This window comes from Callospermophilus lateralis, chromosome Y, assembly GCF_048772815.1.
Source record: "Callospermophilus lateralis isolate mCalLat2 chromosome Y, mCalLat2.hap1, whole genome shotgun sequence".
NCBI lineage: Eukaryota > Metazoa > Chordata > Mammalia > Rodentia > Sciuridae > Callospermophilus > Callospermophilus lateralis.
This window is the reverse complement of record NC_135326.1, coordinates 5,488,595-5,514,129: the sequence shown is the minus strand read 5'-3', so window position 1 is coordinate 5,514,129 and position 25,535 is coordinate 5,488,595. Positions and strand designations below refer to the sequence as shown.

General features: G+C 36.3%; 1 protein-coding gene across 1 annotated transcript in view; it reads left to right on the top strand.

The window, feature by feature from the left end:
• The window catches only part of LOC143639743 (lysine-specific demethylase 5D-like), a 38,158-nt gene extending 17,091 nt beyond the window's left edge, over positions 1 to 21,067 (top strand). The window contains exons 12-27 of the mRNA XM_077107783.1: positions 6,128 to 6,309; positions 6,414 to 6,576; positions 12,737 to 12,856; positions 12,976 to 13,170; positions 13,444 to 13,625; positions 13,704 to 13,828; positions 13,942 to 14,089; positions 16,220 to 16,316; positions 16,720 to 17,078; positions 17,543 to 17,681; positions 18,205 to 18,384; positions 18,505 to 18,642; positions 18,843 to 19,439; positions 19,686 to 19,764; positions 19,892 to 20,091; positions 20,183 to 21,067. Coding sequence (XP_076963898.1) covers positions 6,128 to 6,309; positions 6,414 to 6,576; positions 12,737 to 12,856; positions 12,976 to 13,170; positions 13,444 to 13,625; positions 13,704 to 13,828; positions 13,942 to 14,089; positions 16,220 to 16,316; positions 16,720 to 17,078; positions 17,543 to 17,681; positions 18,205 to 18,384; positions 18,505 to 18,642; positions 18,843 to 19,439; positions 19,686 to 19,764; positions 19,892 to 20,091; positions 20,183 to 20,521 — 3,243 coding nt within the window. The 3' untranslated portion in view covers positions 20,522 to 21,067. The remainder of the gene's footprint in view (positions 1 to 6,127; positions 6,310 to 6,413; positions 6,577 to 12,736; positions 12,857 to 12,975; positions 13,171 to 13,443; positions 13,626 to 13,703; positions 13,829 to 13,941; positions 14,090 to 16,219; positions 16,317 to 16,719; positions 17,079 to 17,542; positions 17,682 to 18,204; positions 18,385 to 18,504; positions 18,643 to 18,842; positions 19,440 to 19,685; positions 19,765 to 19,891; positions 20,092 to 20,182) is intronic.
• The last annotated feature ends 4,468 nt before the right edge of the window (positions 21,068 to 25,535 follow it).

Sequence of the window (25,535 nt, the reverse complement as noted above, 5' to 3'; positions counted from 1 at the left end):
TTTAAACAAAATTGGTATGCAGAACCTGAGGTGCTTTGTGATTTCTTTGAACATGTAACTATAATCACCTTGAAAATTAAATTAAGTTTTGAATTAATTAAATTAAGTTTTGAAAATGAAAATCTCATGTAGAAATAACCTCTTATTGAAATACAGCCCAAACAAGTGGGATATACACTTAAGTAGGAAAGTGGATGGTAGATGAAAAAATTGGTCAATGTTGAGAGTAGAAATTCTTTTCTTGCTAACTTAGGGTTCTGGATGAAAACTGGGTTTTCTTGTACAAGAAAGTACAGAGAGTGCCCTAAGATAAATTTTACAAAACTGATTAAAATTTTAGCCAGTCTAAAAATTTTGTCAGAATGCTTCTTTTCTCTTTATTCCTCTTTTTTTCCCTATTGCTTTATAGTTGTATATAATTTGGGGGATCATTTTGATATAGTTATGTAAGCATAAAACATAATTTGCTCTAACTTAATGCTAAGTACTTTTGCCTTTTCTCCCTCCCACCCATTCCTCCAATCTTGATCTTTCTTTCTTTATATATTTATATACATAGTTTTTATAAGTAGTGGCTTTGTAGCTACACAAATAAGTGAAATTCACTGGGGTGTATTTATGTACATACATGAATTTATATATATAAATACATATATACACAGACATACGATGTATGTATATACACACGTGAATTTATATACATACACATGTATGTATGTGTGCATATATATATATATACACACATACACATGAATGACATACATACACACACACAAACACCAATGAATTTTATTATTTTGTATATGTTTATATTTGGATTCATAGTTTACTTTAGTCAGTTTTATTTCACAGTTTCTCCCATTTCCTATCTCTCCTGCCCCTCAGTCTCCTTTCTTTATTCCATTGATATCTATTTTTATGGGATTTCCTCCTCCTCCATCCCAAAGATACTTAAGTTTGGTTTTTTTTTGGTTTTTTTTTTTTTCTTATTTGGTCTAGCTTCTGTAAATGAGAGAAATCATTTGACCCTTGACTTTATGGTTGCTTATTTTATTTAGCATGATGATTTCCAGTATTATCCATTTACTGGTGAATGTTATAATTTCGTCTATCTTTATGACTGATTAAAACTCCCTTGTGTACATATATCATATTTTATCTACTCATATGTTGATGGACGTCTGGACTGATTCCATAACTTGGCTGTCTTGAACTGCATTATTATAAACCTTGATATGGTTGTATCCCTTTAGTATGTTAATCTTACTTCTTTCGGATAAATACCCAGGAATGGGATAGTTGGGCTCCATTCCTAGTTTTTTTGAGGAATTTCCACATCACTTTCCAGAGTGGTTGCTCTTATTTGCAGTCCTATCAACAATTTATTATGTATGTTTTCCTTCACATTGTCACCTACACTTACTGTTATTCATATTCTTGGTAATTGCCATTTTGATTGGAGTGAGAAGAAATCTCAGTGTAGTTTTGATTTGCATTTCCCTGATTACTGTGGACTTTGAACATTTTTTTATGTATTGGCCATTTGTATTTCTTCTTTTGAGAAGCATCTCTATAGTTCATTGTCCATTTGTTGATTGGATTGTTTGGTTTTATTGGTGTTAAGTCTTTTGAATTCTTCATATATTCTGAGTAGTAATTCTGTAACTGAGGAGTGGGAGGCAAAGATATCCTTCCATTCTGCAAGCTCTCTGTTTCTGTTCTTGTTTCCTTTGCTGTACACAACTTTTTGATATATGCCAGCCTACTTTCTGATTCTTGGTTTTATTTTTTGTGCTTTAGGAGTCTTCTCAAGGAAGTTGATACTATTTTTTCCACTAGCAGTTGTAAAAGTTCTGATCTAAGTTGTAGGTCTTTGATCCACTTTGCATTGACTTGTGCATGGTGAATGATCAAGTTTCACCCTATGTATTGGATATCCTGTTTCCACAGTAGTGCTTTTTAAAATAGTCTGTCTTCCCTAACATACATTTTTGGCATATTTATCAAGTATTATTTGACTGTATCTTTGTCTCATTGTCTGTTTCATTGGCTTTTGGGTCTGTTTTGATGATAGTACCATGCTGTTATTGTTACTGCAGCTCTTTAGTATAATTTGAGTTGTGGTGGTTTGATGTCTCCAGCATTACTCTTGCTTAGGATTGCTTTGGCTATTCTAAGTCTTATTCTTTTTTTTTTTTTTATTGGTTATTCAAAACATTACAAAGATTGCAGAATCACATCGGTTACACATCCACATTTTTACATAATGCCATAATAGTAACTGTTGTATTCTGCTACCTTTCCTATCCTCTACTATCCCCCCTCCCCTCCCATCTTCTCTCTCTACCCCATCTACTGTAATTCATTTCTCTCCTTATTTTTTTCCCATTCCCCTCACAACCTCTTATATGTAATTTTGTATAACAATGAGGGTCTCCTTCCATTTCCATGCAGTTTCCCTTTTCTTTCCCTTTCCCTCCCACCTCATGACTCTGTTTAATGTTAATCTTTTCCTCCTGCTCTTCCTCCCTGCTCTGTTCTTAATTGCTCTCATTATATCAAAGAAGACATTTGGCATTTGTTTTTTAGGGATTGGCTAGCTTCACTTAGCATAATCTGCTCTAATGCCATCCATTTCCCTGCAGATTCCATGATTTTGTCATTTCTTAGTGCTGTGTAGTACTCCATTGTGTATAGATGCCACATTTTTTTAATCCATTCATCTATTGAGGGGCATTGGGGTTGGTTCCACAGTCTAGCTATTGTGAATTGTGCTGCTATGAACATCGATGTGGCAGTATCCGTGTAGTACGCTCTTTTAAGGTCTTCAGGGAATAATCCGAGAAGGGCAATAGCTGGGTCAAATGTCTAAGTCTTACTCTTCCAAATGAATTTTAAAACTGTTTTTCTCTAGTTCTGTAAAGAATGTCGTTGGTATTTTAATAGAAATTATGTTAGATCTGTATAACACTCAAGGTAGTGTGGCCATTTGGCTGTTTTCTGCCATTCTGCCTATCCAGGAACATGGGAGATTTTTTCCATTGTCTTAGACATCTTTAGTGTTCTAGTTTTCCTTGTGGAGCACCTTCACCTTCCCTTTTTTATTTATTTATTCATTTTTTTGAGGTAATTGTGAATGGAACAGTGTTTTTACCTTTTCTTTTTTTTTCACCTTTATTAAGTTAAGTATTAGAATATAGGAAAGCAGTTGATTTGTGTACGTTGATCTTGTATCCTGCTGATTTGATAAATTTGTTCATTAGCTATAGAAGTCTTACTGTGGAGTGTTTTGGGTCTTTTAAGTGTGGGATAATGTTAGGAAACGAGATAATTTGACTTCTTTACTTGCTTGTTTCCCTTTAATTTCCTTCTGTTTTCTGATTAAACGTAAATAGAAGTGAGGGTGGACATCCTTGTCTTGTTCCTATAGGAAATACTTTCAGTTTTTCTCTGTTTAGTATGATGTTGGCTTAGAGGTTGTCTATCCACTGTGGTCATCGTTTTCCTCTCTGCTTCTTTCTGGAAAGGGTTGGGAATCTTCACACAATTTATTTTAGTTTAACTTAGTTCCTAATACTTCTCAAAATATTAACCCACTGTCTTCTTTAAAATCATTATTTTCTAGTGTATTATTTGAATTCTCTTTCCTTTTTATTATTTTAAATCTACTTAGTAAGATACATCAGTGAATAAAGCAAATGTCTTATAAATTACAAGTCTAGATTAAATGAAACCAACTTAGTTTCCATGGTGTATAACAGCTTTGTTTCTCTATAAGTCCTTTCCTATCCCCTTGTCATTACTATAACAAATTAATTTTTATGACTTGTATGCTTCTTAACATGATTAGTGTCTGTTTTGCATGTCTTATGGGACTAAAAAGTTTCAAAGAAAAGTGCAATCAATACTAATGACCTTTACCTTTACATATGTAGTTATCTCTATCATACCTTATTGTGTAGTCTTGAGTTACCCTTCAGTGTTTTCTGTTCGATAGGTTGTTTTCTTTATTTCTGCCTAAATAATTCTCTTTACCATTTTTCTGTATAATTATATTAAACCCAGATTTTGTTTTACAGGATCTATGTATACAAAATATAAAACAAACATATATAATATAGGTTACATGTTTTCTTTCTCAGTAACAGTTTCTATTTCCTTTCTATTCTTCTTTCTCATTTTTGTTTTAGTTATTTTTAGTTTGTTTTTTAGTGAATGGTGCATTCTTCTTGTTTTTCCTGTGATAATCCTGAAAATCAAAACAGGACTTGCACATCTGAATTTTATTTTTCTGCCTTTCATGACTTAAAATTGTTTATAGTGACTTTTCTAATCTATTAATTAAGACTTTTCTTTGTCACATTTTGGCCCTGAATACTCTTTCATTATTTGCTGTGTGACTCTACTGTGACCTTATGTTGGTTAGATTGGCATATGGCCTGCCATTTACAGCTTTTCTGTTCACTATCTGCTTGCATAATACTTGAAGCAAGTGACAGTTTCTATTTTCTTTTTATCCCTTACAGATTCTAGTTTCTCTTTTGAGCTTATTCTCTATCCTGGGTACATGTGGTTTTCTAGATTCCTTGTGTTAAGTGGAAGCATTTTAGAGCTCTTCCACTTTTAGATTTTAATATCTTGTCCATTGTTTGCCTCAACTGCTATTTTTTCCCTGGGAGGAATGGCTAGACCATTTTCATTATCATATTTTGCCCTTCAACTCTCTGCTCCTTGACCTTAAGATAATAAAATTACACAAAATCAAAATAAATCCTTTGCATTTCTAAAGCACATTCACAACTAGTTCTAAACACAACTCTTGAGAGCAAGTATCTATTCTGTACCATGGTGCCTACCCCAGAAATGTAGGCTGTTGTCTTCATCTACCAATAATCAAGAAGTGAGGCTTGGGAAAGGATAAGTTAAAATGTTATGAAGTTTCTGTTGTGCTTGATTCTCTTTTTCTCTTGATGCAATATAATTTTTGGTTTTATCCTAAATTGTGATAAATTTGAATTTGATAATTTTTTCACTTTTATTTTAATATTTCTGTGGAGAGATGTTCCTTGAAGTTTCTGAAACTTTCTTAAAATTTCACGGATATCCCTCTCTGGCCATCAGCTTTTGGTGTAGCAACAAATGATTAATAACTAGTTTCAGAGCGCAGAAAAGAAAAAATGAACAAGACAATGTAATTAATAATTTATAATCTTGGAATAGGAGAACCTAAAATAACCTATGGAAAGTAGTGAGTATATTAATACTGGTATCTACGATACACACACACACACACACACACACATATGTGCATGATATATACAAATTTCTACATAAAAGTCCATATTCTTAGAGGAAAGGGAATAGCCGAGGGAGGAGGAGAGAAAAGTGGTAGTACTTCTCCAATTCAGAGACTGAATTGAAGCAAATTATATCTCATTCTTCTGTAATTGTTTCAAAATGTACCTCAGTATTACATGTAACTAATAAGAATTTACAAAGTAAATTTAAAGTAAAATAGAACTATGATTAAAAATAAGACTTAAGAACATATATTTTTTTTAATACTTGGGATTGAGCCCAGAGCAGTTTACTGTTTAACTATATCTCCAGTCTTTTATTTATTTGTTTATTCATGTATTTTTACACAGGGTTTATTAATTGCTTAGGGCTTTACTGATTTGTTGAGACTGTAGAACTTGGAATCCTCCTGCCTCAGCCTCCCAGATGACTGGGATTGCAGACTTGAACCACCACCTCAGATAAGAACATGATATATTTTTTGGTATTGAGAAGAAAAGAGAAAGTAACACTATTACATTGTCTATAAATGTTAATTAGTGGCCAACAGAGGGTCTGGAGTTTAGCAGATAACTAATAAATGGGTTAAAGTGACCTTAAAGAATATTTATGAAAAGTTTCTGAAGCCAGTTGTATCTTAGTCTATAAAATGGATAACTAATACTTTAGGCTATAGGGCTCTTGTCTCTAGAAGAAAGATTTGTTTTATACATGTATGAAAGGATTGTGAATGCTAACTAGAAACATCCCTAAGAACACAATTATCTTCCTCTGTAGGTCTGTTTCAGTCCTGCTCTGTTGCCACTCTGACAAATCTCTGACCCAACAGGAGTATGCAACCTGTGGTTGGAACCTGAATGTGATGCCCGTGCTGGATCAGTCTGTTCTCTGCCACATCAATGCAGACATCTCAGGCATGAAAGTGCCCTGGCTGTATGTGGGCATGGTTTTTTCAGCATTTTGTTGGCATATTGAGGATCACTGGAGTTACTCCATTAACTACCTGCACTGGTGAGCAGGACCAACAGTGACTGGGATAAATATCAAATATCAAGACTCCTCCCACTAGGCACAGTGTATGTAGACTTTAATATATGTCCTCTCTATCTGAGCAGGGGTGAGCCAAAGACCTGGTATGGAGTACCCTCATTGGCAGCAGAGCATTTGGAGGAGGTGATGAAGAGTCTGACACCCGAGCTCTTTGATAGCCAGCCTGACCTTCTACACCAACTTGTCACCCTCATGAATCCCAACACCCTCATGTCACATGGTGTGCCAGTGAGTACCTGGAAGTAAGGGGAAAGGGGAAAAAAATGCAGTAATCTCTGGAGGAATAAGAAGACATAATAAGAGCTCAATTTTGGAAGAAGTAAAGTTATAAGCACTTTACTGGGTAGACTAGATTTATCATCACACATGTCTCCCCTTCCATGCTGCTGTCAAATTGCTGTCCTTGTGTAAGCCACTGCTGTAGCAAAGAAGAGATATGAGAGAATTACTTAAAAACATTAAAGTAAAAATGAAAACTTGAATCCTGCATCTTAATTAGAGAACAATCATTTTCCTCTTAGCATTACCAGGCACTAATTTTAACTTTAAGAAAACTCAGTGGAATGAGGGGTGGTTGTAAACTTTTGGGATTCTCCAGGATTGATTTTTATCAGCTTGCTCTGCAAAGGAATAAGCCATCAGTCTGTCAGAGATGAATGAAGGTGGGTACTCTTTTGGCACACTATGCTTTTTTACACAATACTTTTTCTCATTTCAGTGTGTCTAAACTATTGAACTTCTACAAAAAAATTTTTAGTTGGTTGCCATTTCCTTGAGTTTTTCCATCTGAACAAAATGGACTTGGCATCTCCAAGATTCCCTTCCTTATCTGACGTTTCCTGAATGCTATCTTGCATGGTTTTTCTCTTTTTCATAATATTATTTCATCTTATACGGAAAAAATAGAATGTTAAAGATATGTGAAATCATCCAGTTCTCTATAGTTGCGCTTTTCTCCTTCCTCATGACTCTGGTTCTACTTTAGTCAGCTTTTTTATGCATGTGAAGAAAAGCTCTGACAAAATTAATTTTAGAGGAGGAACATATATTTAGAATTTAACGTTTTCAGAGGTCCTTGGGCCTAAGTGAGGCAGAACATCAAGGCAGAAGATGTGGCAGAGGAAAGCAGCTCAGAACATCATAGGCAGAATGCATAGAGCTTTGCTCACGGGGGCCAAAATATGACCCAAAGGCACACCCCAATGACTTAGCTCCTCCAGCCACACTCTTCCTGCCTGCAGTCACCACCTAGTTAGTTAATCCCTGTCATGTGGGATTGATGCACTGATTGATGCTCTCATAATCCAATAATATTATTCAGAACCTCTTGCTTTGTGTTACACATGAACTCTTGGGGAACATCTTACACATAAATCATAACATATTTTATTATGTGTATTTCTGTTTTTGTTTTTGTTATCTATGTGCCCTACAAATGCTCTGCACAAAGTCCATGCACACTTTAGGTTGGACTTGTATTTTACTAGGAAACCTATTTGCTGTTAAACAGTTGCTCATAGAATTCTCTAATTTTGCATTTCTATAAATATGATATTAATATTCTCACATTCTTTTTTTATTGGTTCTTTTTAGTTATAGAGTAGAGTTTATTTTAATTAACTTATACAAGTTGGAATGTATTGTATTCTAATGAGGTCCCAGTCTTGTGGATGTTCACAGGGGTGACTTTTGCTGTGAAACCACAGAGATGTACCCAGTAGAAAAGTTAGGTCAAATTCTTTCCACTTTCTTTTCTATTTCTAACCCCCTTTCTTCTCTTTTGCCCCTTTGTTCCTCTGAACTACTATTCCTAACCTCCCCACTCCTTTTCTCCCATTGTGGTTTAACTTCCACATATCAGAGAGAACATTCAACCTTTGGCTTTTGGAGAATGGTTTATCTCACATAGCATAATACTATTCAGATAAATCTATTTAAAGGCAAATGTCATAATTTCATTCTTCTTTGTGGCTGAGTTATATTCCATTGTGTTCCACAATTTCTTTTTCCATTTATCTATTGATATAACTTAGCTACTATGAATTAAACTGTTATAAACATTTATGTGGCTGCATTATTCTAGAATGCTCATGGTAAATCCTTTGTGTATATACAGAGGAGTGGGATAACTGGGTTAAATGGTGGTTCCATTCCAAGTTTTTTGAATCGTCTCCATTTTGCTTTCCAGAATGGTTGTACTAATTTAACAATGTATGAATGTTCCCTTTTCCCTGCATCTTTACCAACATTTATTGACTTGTATTCTTGATTGTTTCCATTCTGACTGGAATGAGATGAAACCTCAGTGTAACTGCATTTCTCTAATTGCTACAGATGTTGAATATTTTTCATATATTTGTTGACCATTCATAATTCTTCTTTTGAGAAGTGTCTGTTTAGTTCTTTGGCCCATTTGTTGATTGGGTTGTTTTTTGATGTTAGGTTTTTTGAGTTCTTTGTATATTCTGGAGATTAATGCTCTATCTGAGGTGCATATGGCAAAAATTTTCTCCCATTTCGTAGGCTCTCTCTTCATGTCTTCATTGTTTCCTTTGCTATAAAGAATCTTTTTAGTTTGATTTTTATCTCATTTATTGATTTTTAAATTTTACTTCTAATGTTTTAGGAGTCTTGTTTGAAAATCAGTTCCTAAGCTGAATTTTACATTCATTTTTAATTCAGATTTTTGTCTTCTCTGTCATGGTCAAACTAAAAGCTCCTTAGTTTTCTTAGTTGTTTCAAGGAGTAAAGTTGCTTTTCTCAGTCTGCTGTTTTTCTGTTCTTTATTTCATTTATCTTCTTCATAAATCAGCCTATCAATATATATCAGCTTGTCTGTCATTTTTTCCTTTTGTCTCCTACACCTTCAGTCATCCCAGTCCTATTTTTTCAATGGGTGTTTGGAATATCTTTTTCTGTTCTTTTGTTTTCAGTCTCTATATGCCCTTGCAAATAAAGATTACTCTGTTACAGACAAGATAGTTGCAACATGTTTTTATTCTTGGTACCAAATTTTGGTTTCTTAAGTGTGTGATTTTAATATGAATGGAATCATTGCTAAGAAAGGACCTCTTTCTGCCACTTATGGTATTTCCTTTCTACATATTGTATATTTTTATTTCTCGGTTCTTCAGTTGCTTTTTTGTTTGTGATTAATTGGTTATTCTAGAGTAGTTGTCTGTTGTCCATCTTATTCTTCTTTTTTAATAAATATAGTTATTATATTAGAATTAACTTCTTTAAAATAGCAGCATTCTGGCCATTACTATAGACATTATTTCCATTTGTAACAGATTAGTTGACTTATGCAGTTTTCAGGTTTATAGATCTATCCGTTTTTCTTACCACCAATTTTATTGTTAAACGTTTGTCCTTTTTTATTTCATGTTTTTCTTTTTAGTATGACAAGAAGATTGTAAATGATACATATACTGGCACTATGTTTTGTATTTGCCTGTATATGTACCTCTAACAATATTTTTGCTTCCTTTGTATATCCTTGGTTAAACTCAAGTGAACTTTAATTTCATTCTGAAAGGATTTCTTTTTTGCATTTTATAAGCAAGCCTACTAGAGACAGACTGCCTCATTTTTGACATTGGGTTGAATTCACCATCTTCATCTTTCTCTTTTTTCCAGTATTTTGAGATTGAATCTGTGATGCTTTATCATAATCTACACCCTCAGATCTTTTTTTTAATTTTGAGACACTACATTGTCACTACATTGGTGAGGCTAGTCTTGAACAGGTAAATCCCCCTGTCTTATCTTCCTGAGTTGTTGGGATTACAAAAGTGTGCCACTGTTCCTGGCCCACACACCATCACTTTGAATATGTCACCCCACATCTTCCTAGACTCTGATTTCTAATGAGAATTTTATTGAGAATCTGTAACTGTAATGCATCTCTTCTTTTATTGCATGTTAGATTCTCTTTATGTCTTTTCTTTTGGCCAAAGATGTGTCTTTTTTTTTCTAGGTCAAAGTGCATTAAATTTCTGGAATATGTGTTTCATGTTTTCCATAGAGTTTGGAAATTGTTGAGACATTATTTCTTCAGCTTTTCTTTCTGCCTCTTCTGGAACATGCATTCTGCATATGCTGGTGCATTTGATGATCTCATAGACTCTTGTTTTTATTCAGCCTTTATTTTCTCTGCTTCTAAAATTTGAACCTAAATCAACCTCTTAAAGTTGGCTAATTTTTTTCTGCCTACTAATTTTTAAATCACTATGTTTACCTAGTTATTGGACATTTTAAGACCTGCTTTGGAATAATGAATATTCACTCACTTATAGGGCTATCAGAACCAGTTTTTTTAATTGTTTGATTTTTGTAGCTATCATTGATTAACTGGGACTTTGGGGGAGACATCATTCTCTTTCTTTGGTTATTTATGCATCGCTTCTTTAAGTATTTGAGAGTACTTAACAGAGTTTATTTAGTCTCAGTGTTGTAAGTACAGTGCACTGGTATTTCAATTTTTGTGCTTGGTTTTCTTTTATTTTCTTTTGTTTTATAGTCATACTTGGTGGGTTTATTAAGTATGTGTTGCCAATTTTGTGTGTATTTTTCAACTCTAGCAATTGCATTATTCCTCCTGCCCTCTTCTTTCTTGTTTTTTTTCCTGTAGTGCTTGTATAATTAATGATTTCTAAATTTACTTTCTTTTGTGGGATTTTACTAAGTAAAATTTACATGGTGTAAAATTAATTAATGTTTTTTTAAAAAGTATGTGACACTACACGGTTCAAGTATTTGTGTGTAACCACCATGTTTATCTAGTTACTGGACATTTTTATCATCACCCCACTGCCCCAAAGAAATTTCAAACCCATGAAGTTATTTCCCATTTACCTCTTCAGCTAGGTCTGAGACCACAGGTTTGTTTTTATGTTCATGATAAACTTACTTATTCTAGATATTTTTTATAAACCGAATATGTGGTCTTTTCTGTCAGACTACTTGTACGTTAGGTGTGATCATCCATAGTGTAGCAGCATGTGTCAGTAGTCCCTTGCTTTTATGGTTGAATAAACATAATAAAGGATAATGAAGGATAAAAACAAATTACATTGTGTTTATCCTTCATCAGCTGATGGGCAATAAGGTTCTATCCTTTGGGGCTATTGTAAATGATGTTCTTGTAAATATTTGTTTATAAAACCTATTTAAGCCCTTGCTTTCAATTTTTTGCCCTTACACCAAAAGTAATAAATATTATTGTATGGTCATATGATAATTCACTTTTACTTTTTGATAAACCTCCAAAATATATATTAGGTCCAGGGTCTTTTCTCAGTCCTCTAAACGGTGCTTATGAGTTCCAGCTTCTCATCCTCACCAAAATTGTTTTTTCCCTGCCCCGTCATGTATTCATCATGGTAAAAATTTTCTTTACAGTGGCCTTCATATGGTTTTGATTTACATTTTCCTTCTAATGTACAATGTTGTGAATCCTCTTATATGCTCTTTTAAAGTCTATATTGCTTTTCTGTATTCTTCCTAGAATATATATCTACTGGACATGGTTTTCTTTAGATCCCTCTATGGTCTTCCCAAGTTGCATCTGTTTTAGAATCATTTTTAGTACTATTTAAATTTGTTCAGCCTTCTCCTCCTACTTGGGCAGTGCTTGAAAAATCAGAGTCAAGAGCTATAGTTTTCTGACGTCTTTTCTGATTATATGTGTCAGTTCACAGTAATAGAAGGGAGCTTTGTAGAGTCTTTATTCCTCAAGGTATTTTTCCCCCCATTTTATCCCTCTGTGATATTTTAGAGTGTCTGTTGTTTGTCAAGTCCCTTCTCTCAAGAGCAGCTGTGGCTAATTCATTTGCTTTTATATATTTTCATCAAACACAGCCAGGAAAGTCTCTCCTGTTCTGAGGAAGCCATCAGGCAAGTAAGATTAAAATCAGGCCCTTGAGCTGCTCCTACAAGAAGTCATCAGATAGATCAAAACATACCCCAAGTTTTGTTTTTTCCTTTTGTAAGTATTCTGGACTTTATAAGAAATTAAATGCAGAATTTTGTGAATTTAGTACAGAGTTTTTTAAATGATTTACATTTTACCAGCGAAACATTTTTGTGGAGAGACAAAGTTTTTATACCTTCTAATTCCATCATTTTTGGTGACTTCTGAAATACACATGTCTTGTTTAGCTAAGAATCTTCTTCACTTGTTTGTGAACATTTAGTATTTTTAATTGTGTATTATTTTTCTTTGTGATTTTCTCTGAATATTATTTTTAATATTCACAATCTTTTTTCTTAGGGCCTGTACGTGAAGATGGAGCTTCCAACATCAAAAACAGCATTTGTAACATATGTAAGTCAACATCCTGCCATTAGTTTTCACCCACACTACTTATTTTTATTTTCTTTTCAGGTTGTTCGCACAAATCAGTGTGCAGGTGAGTTTGTCATCACTTTTCCCCGTGCTTACCACAGTGGCTTTAACCAAGGCTACAACTTTGCTGAGGCTGTCAACTTTTGTACTGCTGACTGGGTAAGTCTAAAACATAGTGAACCTGCAGATAGAAAGATAAAAACAATTTGAGTAATTGTGGCTATGGTAAGCATTGTGGGTTTTCAGCTAGCCATATGCAGTTTTAAACACATTTGCAGCTACCTGCTGGACGCCAGTGTATTGAACACTACCGCCGGCTTCGGCGCTATTGTGTCTTCTCCCATGAGGAGCTTATTTGCAAGATGGCTGCCTTCCCAGAGAAGTTGGATCTGAATCTAGCAGTGGCTGTGCACAAGGAGATGTTCATTATGGTTCAGGAGGAGCGACGTCTACGAAAGGCCTTGTTAGAGAAGGTGGGTGGTGAAGACCAGGGCTTCAGAATTCAGTGGATATCCTATTATAGAGAGAGACAGACCTGCATTGTGTAAGCACTCTACGCCATATCTTTAAATCATGCATTTTGAAATGAAAGGACAGACTGTATGTGTTCATATTTTCTTCTTCCAATTTCTCTACAGCTATCCTTACAAGGTTGAGCCCACAACAGGGGCTCAGTGTTGGCTGAGGTGGGGTGTTCACAACCCTGCTCCTAGTCTTTACAGTATATATGGGTTGAACACCCCCAGGGCATCACGGAGGCTGAGCGAGAGGCTTTTGAGCTGCTTCCAGATGATGAACGTCAATGCATCAAGTGCAAGACCACGTGTTTCCTATCAGCTCTAGCATGCTACAACTGCCCAGATGGCCTTGTCTGCCTGTCACACATCAATGATCTTTGCAAGTGTTCAAGTAGCCAGCAGTATCTACGGTGAGTCTGAAGTCTATTTTCAAGAGGTGAAAGATTACAGAACTGGGCCAGATGTGTTTTTCAACCCTCTTCCTCCAGATATCGGTATACCTTGGATGAGCTGCCAACCATGCTGCATAAGCTGAAGGTTCGGGCTGAGTCTTTTGACAATTGGGCCAGCAAAGTACGAGTGGCCCTAAAGGTGGAGGATGGACGAAAGCGCAGTGAGTAATGGGAAATGGATGTTTTCAGCACATTCTTTCTTCAGTATTCCTAAACACTCTTTTCTGCCTTTTATAACCTTGCCCTCCTCTTGCAAATTGGATTATTTCTGTAGGTGTTGAAGAGCTAAAGGCACTGGAGTCTGAGGCCCATGAAAGGAGGTTTCCTAATAGTGAGCTCCTTCAACAGTTGAAGAACTGCCTGCATGAGGCAGAGGCTTGTATTTCCCAAGTCCTGAGGCTGATCAGTGGTCAAGAAACCAGGTTTGTAGAGGAGAGAGCAATAATAGTGTGTAGTGTGTAACAGTGAATAGCAAAAATGGATAGGCCGCAAGAAGGAGTTTATTGAACAAAAATTAGTATGTTATATATGGCTATTTGGTAAATGAAACTTACATAGCCCAGTTTAAGAAATACGGACTCAATATTGGGCAAGTTATAGAAAGAATGACATAACACGTGAGCATTACGTACGAGTGGAGTATGAACTAGAAATCATGTAAGTAGACAATTTCAAACTATGATAAGATGTAGTTTAGAATTATTCCATAAATGGCAGTAATAATGAAGATGTCAGCAGAATTTCTTTACTGCCCAACTTTATAGAAAATCTTACAAAAAGATTCAGGAATCAGAATTCTTTGGAAATCTATTCCTGGCTCTGTAGTTGGATGAATTTTAGTGATTAAATCCACAGATTTTATTGGATTGTCAAATATAGATGATATTAGATACACCTACTTGCAAATTCAAATTATTATATTGTGTATGTTTTAGTAAAAATAGAAATACTAATAACTAATTGCAGTATTAAGTCAAGTATAATTTTAAAAATTGAAATAAAATTTTACAAAGATAAAAGGATAAAAAAGGATATTTACAAAGATAAAAAGTAATAAGGAAAGTAAAATACATCAGGAATGGTCATTTGATTAAGTGCCACTATCAGAGAAACAAAAAGATAAAATAAGTGTATCATTTCTTTGAAACCACTTCTACCGAAGAATCTAAATAAAGTTTCCAGATATGAGGAGAGAGTAAAAAAATTTGAAATGGAGAAGTACAATAAAAAATAGAAAGTTCAATATTGCAGACCTGTATGGAGGATCGTTCCAACAAGGATGCCTCAGCCATAAATCATGAACTTGATCTATAATGAGGAATCCATATATTAAGGTGGTATTTTTTTATTTTTTTACCTTTCTCTACCACCTTGATTTTCAGTGACATTAATTTCAAATAAATTTTCTTCTAATGTCTTCGTTGTCATAACTGTCATACTTTAGAAATACATTATTTCACTTACTTCTGCTTTTTGTTTTGAACCTGTCTTCTCAATACTGAATTTGTTGAAGAGGTGAAAAATTTAAAATATTAAATTAAATAAATTGCCTTTTTTTCGTTTCTTTCTCTGTTTTATTTTAAAAGAAACCAAATTTTTTCACCTTGATCCCCAGTGACACTTGGTTATCAGAAGGCTTTGGGTTTTAAGAATTATAAAACTTTGAAAATATTGATTTCTTAATTGACATACAAAACTTGTAAATATATATGGAATAACATAAGATGTTTTCAGTGTATGTGTATGTTGCATAATGATCAGATAAAGGTGAGCCTGTCTATCTCCACAAATGTTGTATCATTTCTCTCGGTTGTGTTTGAACTATATCAGATTATCTGTATGGTTTTGATTTTAATTGATCTTAAGTTTTCCTTCTAACATTGTGGCCCAAAATTGTTTTTCATTTTTAGACAGTGAGACTCTATCTTAGAACTTATCTTCCCTTAGAACTCTTCCATTTCTGACAAAATGAACTTTTATTTCTTTTCTAGAGCATATTTATTTTTTTAAGTGTTCATATCATTACTCTATAAACTCCTTTTTTGTGTAAAAATTATTGTAAAAACATTTCTATTTTTAGACTTATTATTTTTAGTTTCAGTTTGAAAGCTAATACTCAAGTCTGATGGGCTGTTTATTTTCACATACTTTTCTCATTCTTCCTTTCTACTCTTAAAACTGAATTGCCATAAAAAAATAGATCTAAAAGCTCTTTAAGAGACAGTCATATTTTTGTTCTCATTAGAAAGTAACCTACTTGGATTAATGTGTTTTCTTCTGCCGAATATTACTAACCATCTATCTAATGGTAATAGCTTCCACACTATATCTCCTCAGAAACTTGAATTCTCTTATTGTTGTTTTAAGGCTCTTCTTTCATTTTTGTTTCTGTCAGCTATAAAATGTTCAAGTCTTGTCTTAACTTTTTGGTTCAGTATCTGAATTTATAAGGTAGATCTTTGCAAGTATATCACATGGAAAGAGAAATAAGAATGTTCATGTGTAACCTTAGCAGGTTCACTGAGCTAGTCTTTCCTCCCTGGCTCCTGCAGGATGGAAGCCCCGCTACTTACTTTGCCAGAGCTTCACATCCTTTTTGAACAGATGGGCAGCCTGCCCTGTGCAATTCATCAGATTAGGGATGTTAAGGTAAGAGAGATCTGTCCAGATGGAATTTTTGTGAACAGGATATATGGGGAGAATTCTGAGGACAAGGGGAATTTCAAAACCTGCTTGTTCTAAACAACCCTTACAATGTCAGATTCTTTTCTAGAAGATATAGAAATGGATGGTTCCCTGTTGTTTTTGTTCCTACAGGTTATAGTTCCCAGGGATTTCTTCCAAATATAACTTTAATGTTAAAAATAGTAAACAGATATTATATATTAATATAATTTTTTTTACATAATTTTTTACTCAGCTAAAGATCATGGCTTAGGACAAGTATAAATCAAAAGAAAGTGTCTGAGAGAAGATGGGAAATGTGTTAAGATTAGGTCGTTTGAGTGACTGAATGGCAAAAATATGTATTGTCTCCTAATTTCCTATACAGGATGTCCTGGAACAGGTGGAGGCCTACCAGGTTGAGGCTCGTGAGGCTCTGACCTCATTGCCCCCTAATCTAGGACTGTTGCAATCCTTATTGGAGAAAGGACAGAAGCTGGGTGTGGAAGTACCTGAAGCCCATCAGCTTCAGCAACAGGTGCAGCAGGCACAATGGCTAAATGAAGTGAAGCAGACATTGGCCCCCTCAGCCCAAAGGAGGTCTCTTGTTATCATGCAGGGGCTGTTGGTAATGGGTGCCAAGATAGCCTCCAGCCCTTCTGTGGACAAGGCGCTGGCTGAGCTTCAAGAACTGCTGACCATTGCAGAACGCTGGGAAGAAAAAGCCCATTTCTGTCTGGAGGCCAGGTGGGGCCCAAACTCTCCCATCTGAATCCTTACAGTAATTTTGATCTTAGAGTTAGGGGTACTCCAAAGCATTGGTTATAAGTGTATTGACACGAGACTACCAATTAGGCATTGCTAAACTCCTAACAAATTATCATCCAGTTCCATATCCTTTGACATGTTTGGCAGCCCCTTACCTTATTTTAGGTAATAATCCAGGAGGAATGCCATGGCCCAGTTTGTTTTCTGATCATAGATGAAAAACTTCTAAATAAATATGGAATAATAGAAGATGTTTTCAATGTATGTGTATGCTGTAAGTTTCCAGGAACTCCTCATGAGTAATTAGAACATTCCTCAGATATGGGCCATTGCTGTTTTCTTTGTCAGACTTATGTTGATTACACTTTTACCAAGCTCAAAAAGTGCATGCAAATATTGTCTAAAATATCTAATAATGTGTTTCTTTCCCCAAATATTTGTAGGCAGAAACATCCTCCAGCCACATTGGAAGCAATAATTCGTGAGGGAGAAAACATCCCCATTCACCTGCCTAACATTCAGGCACTCAAAGAAGCTTTAACTAAGGCACATGCTTGGACAGCTGATGTGAATGAAATTCAGGTGAGGACTGCTTTCCATTTTCCTGCTATAGACCTGCAATTAGGAGAAAAAAAAAAAAAAAATCTACTTTTTTTTTTTACTTAGTTGGGTTGTTGTAGAAACTGATGATGGGATGATGGGGGCTTGAGGGTTAGATGCCACTAGAAGAGAGAATTCTACTTCAGTTTTCGTACTCCATTGGGTTGTGCTATATAGTGAAGAGGGAGGTTGAAGAGCTCAATTGAAGTGCTGAGGAATTAAACAACATCAGTGGGGAAAGAAGAAACATGGCCAAGAATTGAGCAGAGGCCCCAGTATAAAAGAAAAACCAAAAAAAAAAAGCAAACTTTGAGGGAGTTACTGGCTTAAGGAAAATTTTTGTTCTGAGTTAATGGAAGTAGGATCCCCAGAAGATAATTTGTTGCTGTCCAGTTTTCTTTTGCCCTGTACTATGATTATACAGCATAATGCCTGCCTTGTTCACACAAATCTAGACATAATTATTGACATAATTTAACTGAGCTCTTTCTTGTCCATCTTCCAGAATGGTGACCACTACCCCTGCTTGGATGACTTGGAGGGTTTGGTAGCAGTGGGCCGGGACCTGCCTGTAGGTTTGGAGGAATTAAAACAGCTGGAGCTTCAGGTACTGACAGCACATTCCTGGAAGGAAAGGGCTTCCAAGACCTTTCTCAAGAAGAATTCTTGCTACACTCTGCTGGAGGTGAGGCCTGGCAGCACTTTCTGTGCCTACCTGTAGCTTTTGGAAAAGCTCATAGGAGAAGGTGAGCTTTGGGCACAATGGGAAGAGACAGGCCAGTCATCTCTTGTCTGTCTGCTGTAGGTCCTTTGCCCATGTGCAGATCCTGGCTCAGATCGCATCAAGCGCAGTCGTTGGGTGGAGAAAGAGCTGGGGTTATACAAATCTGACACAGAGCTACTGGGACTGTCTGCTCAGGATCTCAGGGATCCAGGCTCTGTGGTAAGGAACTTGATACAGATGGGGTGAGTTAGGTTCTGGGTGTCTTCCTGAAAAACCTAGCAATGGCATTGTATCTGAACAGAATGACTATGAGCATTGTTTGCTGCCTGAGGCTTTTTCCTGGTTTAGAAGTATTCAGGGGCCAGAACAGAGAGAATGGGCTGCTGACGTGGTTTCCCCCTCCTCTTCCGGGCAAATAGATCATAGCCTTCAAGGAGGGGGAACAGAAGGAAAAGGAAGGTATCTTGCAGCTTCGTCGCATCAACTCAGCCAAGCGCAGTCCACTGGCATCATCTGCCGCAGTCTCTGCAGGCTCCCTCTGTGTGTGTGGACAGGTGCCAGCCAGGGTGGGAGCATTGCAGTGTGACCTGTGTCAGGATTGGTTCCATGGTCGGTGTGTGACGGTGCCTCATCTCCTCAGCTCCCAAAGACCTAGTCTTACCTCATCCCCACTCCTGGCCTGGTGGGAATGGAACACCAAATTTCTGTGCCCACTGTGCATGCGCTCACGGCGCCCACGCCTGGAAACCATCCTGACACTTCTGGTAGCCCTGCAGAGAGTGCCTGTCCGTCTACCTGAGGGTGAAGCTCTGCAATGCCTCACAGAGAGGGCCATTGGCTGGCAGGGCCGTGCCAGACAGGCTCTAGCCTCTAAAGATGTGACTCCTCTGTTGGGACAACTAGCTGAGCTTCGTCAGCAGCTACAGACTGAACACAAGTCCAAGACACCCCATACCAATTCCTCAGCCCCTGCCTCTGAATCTATCAGAGAAGCCAGAAGCAACACTGTGCTTAAGGTGAGCTGCTCAGCCCAATCCTTGTCCTCAAATTCTTGTCTTCTGGCTCTGTTTTGATTTATATTCCAACCTTCCTGTCTACATAATTCTGCATCCAGCCAAAGGCTGTAAATACTGCTCCTTGCCAGCAGACTGATTCTGCCTTCTTCCAGGAGGGGCAGACCCCAAATTTAGAATTGGGAGAGGAAATATAAGGTATGGTTCTTCAGTTAAATTATTGCTACCCATTCTTGGTCCTTTTGGCAGGTGGAGGGTTTTCCGGAGACTGGAGAAAGCATGACCAGTCTTGAGAAGTTAGCTTCAGGGGAGGTCTCAGATAAAAGTGGTAGGTATAGATGTGTATAAGTGGGCTGTTGACTGGGTATCATAAGAATGATGCCTATGGTCTTTAGCTCTGCTGTGGTGTTAAGACTCAGGACAAATTTAACTGAACTTGTTTCCCAACTCCCTAGATCTGGAACTGCTATCCTCATTGTTGCCACAGTTGACCGGTCCTGTGTTGGAACTGCCAGAGGCAACCCGGATTCCCCTAGAAGAGCTCATGATGGAGGGAGACTTGCTTGAGGTGTCTCTGGATGAGAATCACAGCATCTGGCAGCTGCTACAGGCTGGACAGCCTCCAGACATAGAGCGGATCCGCACACTTCTGGAGGTGAGGAGAGAGGTCACAGCCGGGGGCCAAGTGGGCAAGAAGCTGAGTCTTAACATTTCACCCACAACCTCTTTCTGTTTGTGTATTGTAGCTTGAGAAGCCTGGTCATCAAAGAAGTCATACACGGGGCCAGGCACTGGGGAGACAACAGCGGAGGCAGAGGCAAAAAGTGGATCAGGGAAGGAAGGGTGAGGATCTTATTCAAGGAGAGGTACAGTCAAAAAGGGCCCGGAGCTCAAGGATTAAACTTCAGGAAGAGTCATTCAAAGAAGAAACAGACAATAAAAATTTGTTCCTGACATGCCCTGGAGACCACAGTCCCATCTTGGAAGGGAACCAGGATAGTTTACAACAGAAAGATCATTACCCTTCAGCTTCTCCTTTAATGCCTTTGCTCCCTCAATCCTCCCATCACCAGCAAGAGTTGTGACAGTAGCACACATGGTGGTTTTACTTTCTTCTTAAGCTCTGCCTCCTGGTCAGGACTTAGTAGAGGTGTAGACTTATTTCCTATCCAGAATCTGTCACCAGATTTTAAATCCTAATGATACCATAATACCATATTAATGGTCCTCTGCTCCAAGAATCATTTTCTGTTTGCCTCCTGCCAGAAATCTCTTGCCAGCAACAACCCTGGGATTAGCACAGAAAAAGTGATTTCTTCACCCAGCTTAATTCTAGTAAGGATAGGAACAAATAAAATTTGAGAAAGACCAAGCTTAAGACCTTCTCCCAGTCCACTTTGTCTGAAACACTCTTTTCTTGATCTTGTATCTTTTAAAATATTTTGGTGCTTCAAGGCTTCATCTTCTCCTTTTTTCCTTCCCTTGGTTTACACTGTAAGAAAAAACATTGTATGTTGTGATTACTTGCTAAGGGCAAAGAGAGTAGGGTAAAAATTTGAAAGTATTGGTTCCAGTTGTATATTTTTAATGTGCTTCTTTTTGTTAAAAATAAAATATGATTGTATTATGAATCTCTGGATCTACTTGTAGTTTTGGGAACACTGGAGTAGAGGACTGAAATCTGTTCACATCCCAATAATGAGTCAACACAAATTCTACTCTGTTGTGGCAGAGGGAAATCATGAGGAAGTAATATTCACATAAGATGTAAGGAATTAGGAGAAGGTTATTTTATCCACCCTTCATGATTGTCCATTTGCTTATGCAGCTTTGACAAGACCAGTTAATCCCATGTAGCAACACAGGTTTCTTTCTTTGCATTTTTTCATGATCCAGTCATATAAACTCTTATGCTTCCCTTAATCTTTATGGTAATTACATGTTGTCCTCTTCATTTTGAATCTTTTAAATAGTTTCCTATTTGTTTGTTGTTGTTTTTTTTTTTTTTTTTTGGTACTACTCAGTGTAGACTTTGGTGTTTGTGACGTCTGTATCACTACTTCCCTTCTTGCCTACACTACTTGTCCCCCTTTTTTCCCACTTCACTCATTTCTAAGCAGAGCTTTGTTAACTGGAAATAATCATAATCCTCTTCTCTAGTTATAATTTCCTTATACCTCAACATACAGTAATTCCACCTTACCTCATTATAGAGATCAATTGAGATAACAAAGAAATTTTATGATGTTTTACCTAAATGTGAGAAATGTTTGATCCTTTTTTTTCCCCTTCCACTCATAAATGTGAGGGAACGGCTATGATTTTCAAAACAGGTCCTCAAGAAGTTTGTAAGTACTTAAGCATGTAGTGAATAGACTGAGCACTTCCTAAAATATCTTCAGAAAGGGACTGACTCATAATTACTTATCTACTTCCTACTAAGGCAGTGCCAGAAGTCAGGACAGTTGTACATTTTTCATAAGACACCTCTGCTAGTTGTTCCTGTGTTAGTCTCACTAAGGAAGTAAGTTCTAATACCACAGAAACTATGCACAAACTTTTAGCATTAATTTTTGTGTGTAAATGACAATTTACCCTTTGATTATAGGGTATTATACTGAATTGAATATGTTCCTTAGGAAACATCAGTCTCAAGCCATAGAAATGACAGTGTGACATAACCAGGTGACATAATTCACACCTGTAATGCCAGTTTTTTGGGAAATAGGCAGCAGGTTTCCATATTCCAGGCCAGCTTGGGTGATTTAGCAAGATGCTATCTAAAAATCTTAAAACAAGACCAGGGAGGGGAATGTAGCTCACTGGTAGAGTATGCCCTGGGGTTTAATTGCCAATGTAAAAAAAAAAAAAAAAAAAAAAAAAAATGTAATGGATATTTATTACTAAGTAAAGTCACATGTTTAATCCATTCCTGCTCTTAAAAAATACCTTGGGCCAATTTTTATTATAAACAGTGTGACTTTATTGCTTTAACAATAATACCTTTACTAATAGCTGTAGATTGAGATACACCTGTGTCTATTTTAGGTAATACTGGATAAGCTCTACAGTTCCAAGGTGCCTTGAATTCTCTTTTGATGCCTTCTGTGTTCAAGGCCCTGGCCCTGTGGCCCTTTGATGGGATTGGCAACCCTTAAGATTCTAAAAATGCATGAGAAGTCATTTTCCATTATCACCCTAGTCCCCTTATATTCTCATTAATCTCTATCAAAAATATCTGCTTGGCCCACACTTGTAATTCTTCCCTCAACATATACTTCATTGTTAATATGGCCTGTCTGTGGATTTTCTAAAATCTGTTTCCCTTTAAAGTAAGCATTCTGTCTTAGCAGTAAAGAGAAGCCAGATCATCCACTGCTCACATTTATCTTCTGCCAAGTAACATTTCATTGCTCTAAAATTCTATTTTCCATAAAGAATTTTGAGTACAAGTCAACAGAGTTCTTTGCCACTTTATAATCATTTTTCAATTCCAAAATGATATAGTCCTCATTTCCAGTAAGACATCATTAGAAAGACTTCTGTGTAATCTCCAAGAAAATTGAGGTGCTGCTTCTTGCCCACATTAGATTCACTCTGTGCAATTCCTTCAAGATACTAGAGATTTTTCTAGAATGGTTCTTCAAATTCTTTCTGCCTCTATGTATTATCAATTCTAAAACAACTTGTACATTTTCAAATATTTTTTCCTATAATACTCTCATCTGGGTACTAATTTCTGTCTTAGTCCATTCCTGCTACAATAACTACCTTAGAATGTGTAATTTACAAATAGCCTACATTTATGATGGCTGGGATGTCTAAGATGAAGGTGCACAGTTCAGTATCCACTAAAGAAACAGTCTGCTTGCAACATGATAACCTTGAATGTGACATAAAGTGGAAAGATAAAAGAATATAAAAAGTTTCCTCATGATCTCTCAGAAGTATTTCAATTATGGGCTGTGCTTTTGTGACCTAATCACCCCCAAAGACTCCATCTCTTCTTATGATTGCATAGGCTTTTATATTCCAATATGAAATGCAGGGGGCGCAAATATTTAGATCATAACACCAGTGATCACTTGTATGGTAGGGAGGGCAAGCAGTTCTGCTTGTATTTTTGACCAAAAAAAGAAAAAATTATTGAAACCAAAAAGTTAATTGGGTAAAGATTACCTTCACATTAATAGTACAAACACATTGTTCAAATATTGCAGTCCTTCAATATGGCTAACTAGAGAGGGTCACTGTCTTGGATGCTCTGTGGTGTGAAGTCAGATATTCAGGCTTCTCAGCAAGGCGAGAAGAAAGCATTTTTGGGAATTAATTCTGGACACTCAAAACAGATCTGGGCTTTCTCTCTGCTTCCTGATTGCTGTGAAGTGAGCTGCTTCCCTCTGCCACCTTCTCCCATCATGATGATCAGCCTCACATTGAGCCCTGAGGAATGGAGCCCACCTTCTATGGACTAAGACCTCTGAAACCGGAGCCTTGGTATTGCTCGAATCAACATGGAATTAGGTTATCTGCATAGAGCATAGTGATACCAACCACCAAAAACCCGGCCTGATTTTGAAGAAATCTAATCTCTATACACCAGTGTTTTGTGGATGCTGAAAATAAGGACTTTTTTCTTTCCTCTAAGGCAGAATAAAAATATATCACTAATATTTTAGATAATTGGTACTCATTACCTACTTGATAAATTAGTGAATGGATTCTGGTTCTACTTATACTAAAAAGGTCAAATACTCTTTAGTTCTTTCTTAAAAAGTGTATTGTCTAACTTCTCCTCATCTTTGTTGTACTAATGAAGTGAAGATATCCATCATGATGTAACTGAGCTGGAGAAATCTAAATTACCTTCAACTGGCACCATTCCAATATACTATAAATGAGGTAATTGTCCTTGACTATAAAATTTGCATTTTCAAGACTTAATTGCTATCATTACATCTTTTTGTAATTTTATTAATTCGATTTGAATGGAGCATTTGGTTTTTATGGTTAAAAATTTGCATTAAAACATTGTACATCTAAAAAAAAAAAAAAAAAAAAAGATCTGGGAATTAGGTCATTGGATATAACAGAAAAATCCCCAGCATTGTACCTTGATCAGTGGGGTTCATTCCAGGGATGCAGGGTTGTTTATAATAAATGTGATTCACATCAATAGACTTAAACATGATTATCTCAGTAGATGTAAAAAAAGCATTTGACAAAATTTACCATTCATTCATGCTAAAAACACTAAAAAACTAGGCATAGTAGAAACATTACTTAATGTTATAAAAGCTATGTCTGCAAAACCCAAGTACAACATCATTCCAAAGTGGAGAATATTCTTTCTAAAAAGAGGCATGACTTCTTTCACTACTCTTATTCTACGTAGTCCTTGAAACTCTAGCCAGAGCATTTAGAAAAAAGAAAGGGATATAATTAGAAAAAGAGTTGAAACTATCCATATTTGCCAGCAACATGATCCTACATTTAGAAGACCCCAAAATACTTCATCAAGAAAGCTTCTAGAACTCATAAAGTAGCAGAATATTAAATTAACATCCATAAATCAGTTGCATTCCTATACACTGATGATGAATCCATTGAAAGAGAAATCAGGAAAACTATACCATTCATCGTACCCTCAAAATAAAATTTAGGGACTCAGATAATCTAACAAAAGAAGTAAAAACCCCACACAAGGAAAATACTAGAAGAAATCGAAGAATATGTTAGAAGATGGAGAGGCCTGCCATGTTGTTGGATAGGCAGAATTAATATTGTTAAAATGGCCATATTACCAAAAGCACTGTACAGATTTACTGCAATTTTTTGTTGAAATTCTAATGACATTTTTTATAGAAATAGAAAAGGCAGTCATGAAGTTTATATGGAAAAATAATAAGATGCCCAGAATAGCCAAAGCTATCCTTGACACCCTCCCAAAAAAATTGATGCAGGAGGCATCAACATACCACATCTTAAATTATATTACAGAAATATAGTCACAAAATTGCATGGTATTTGCATAAAAAGACAAGAATACCACAGAGAAGAAGATATACACTGAGGCATCCAACATAAAAACTGTTTTTG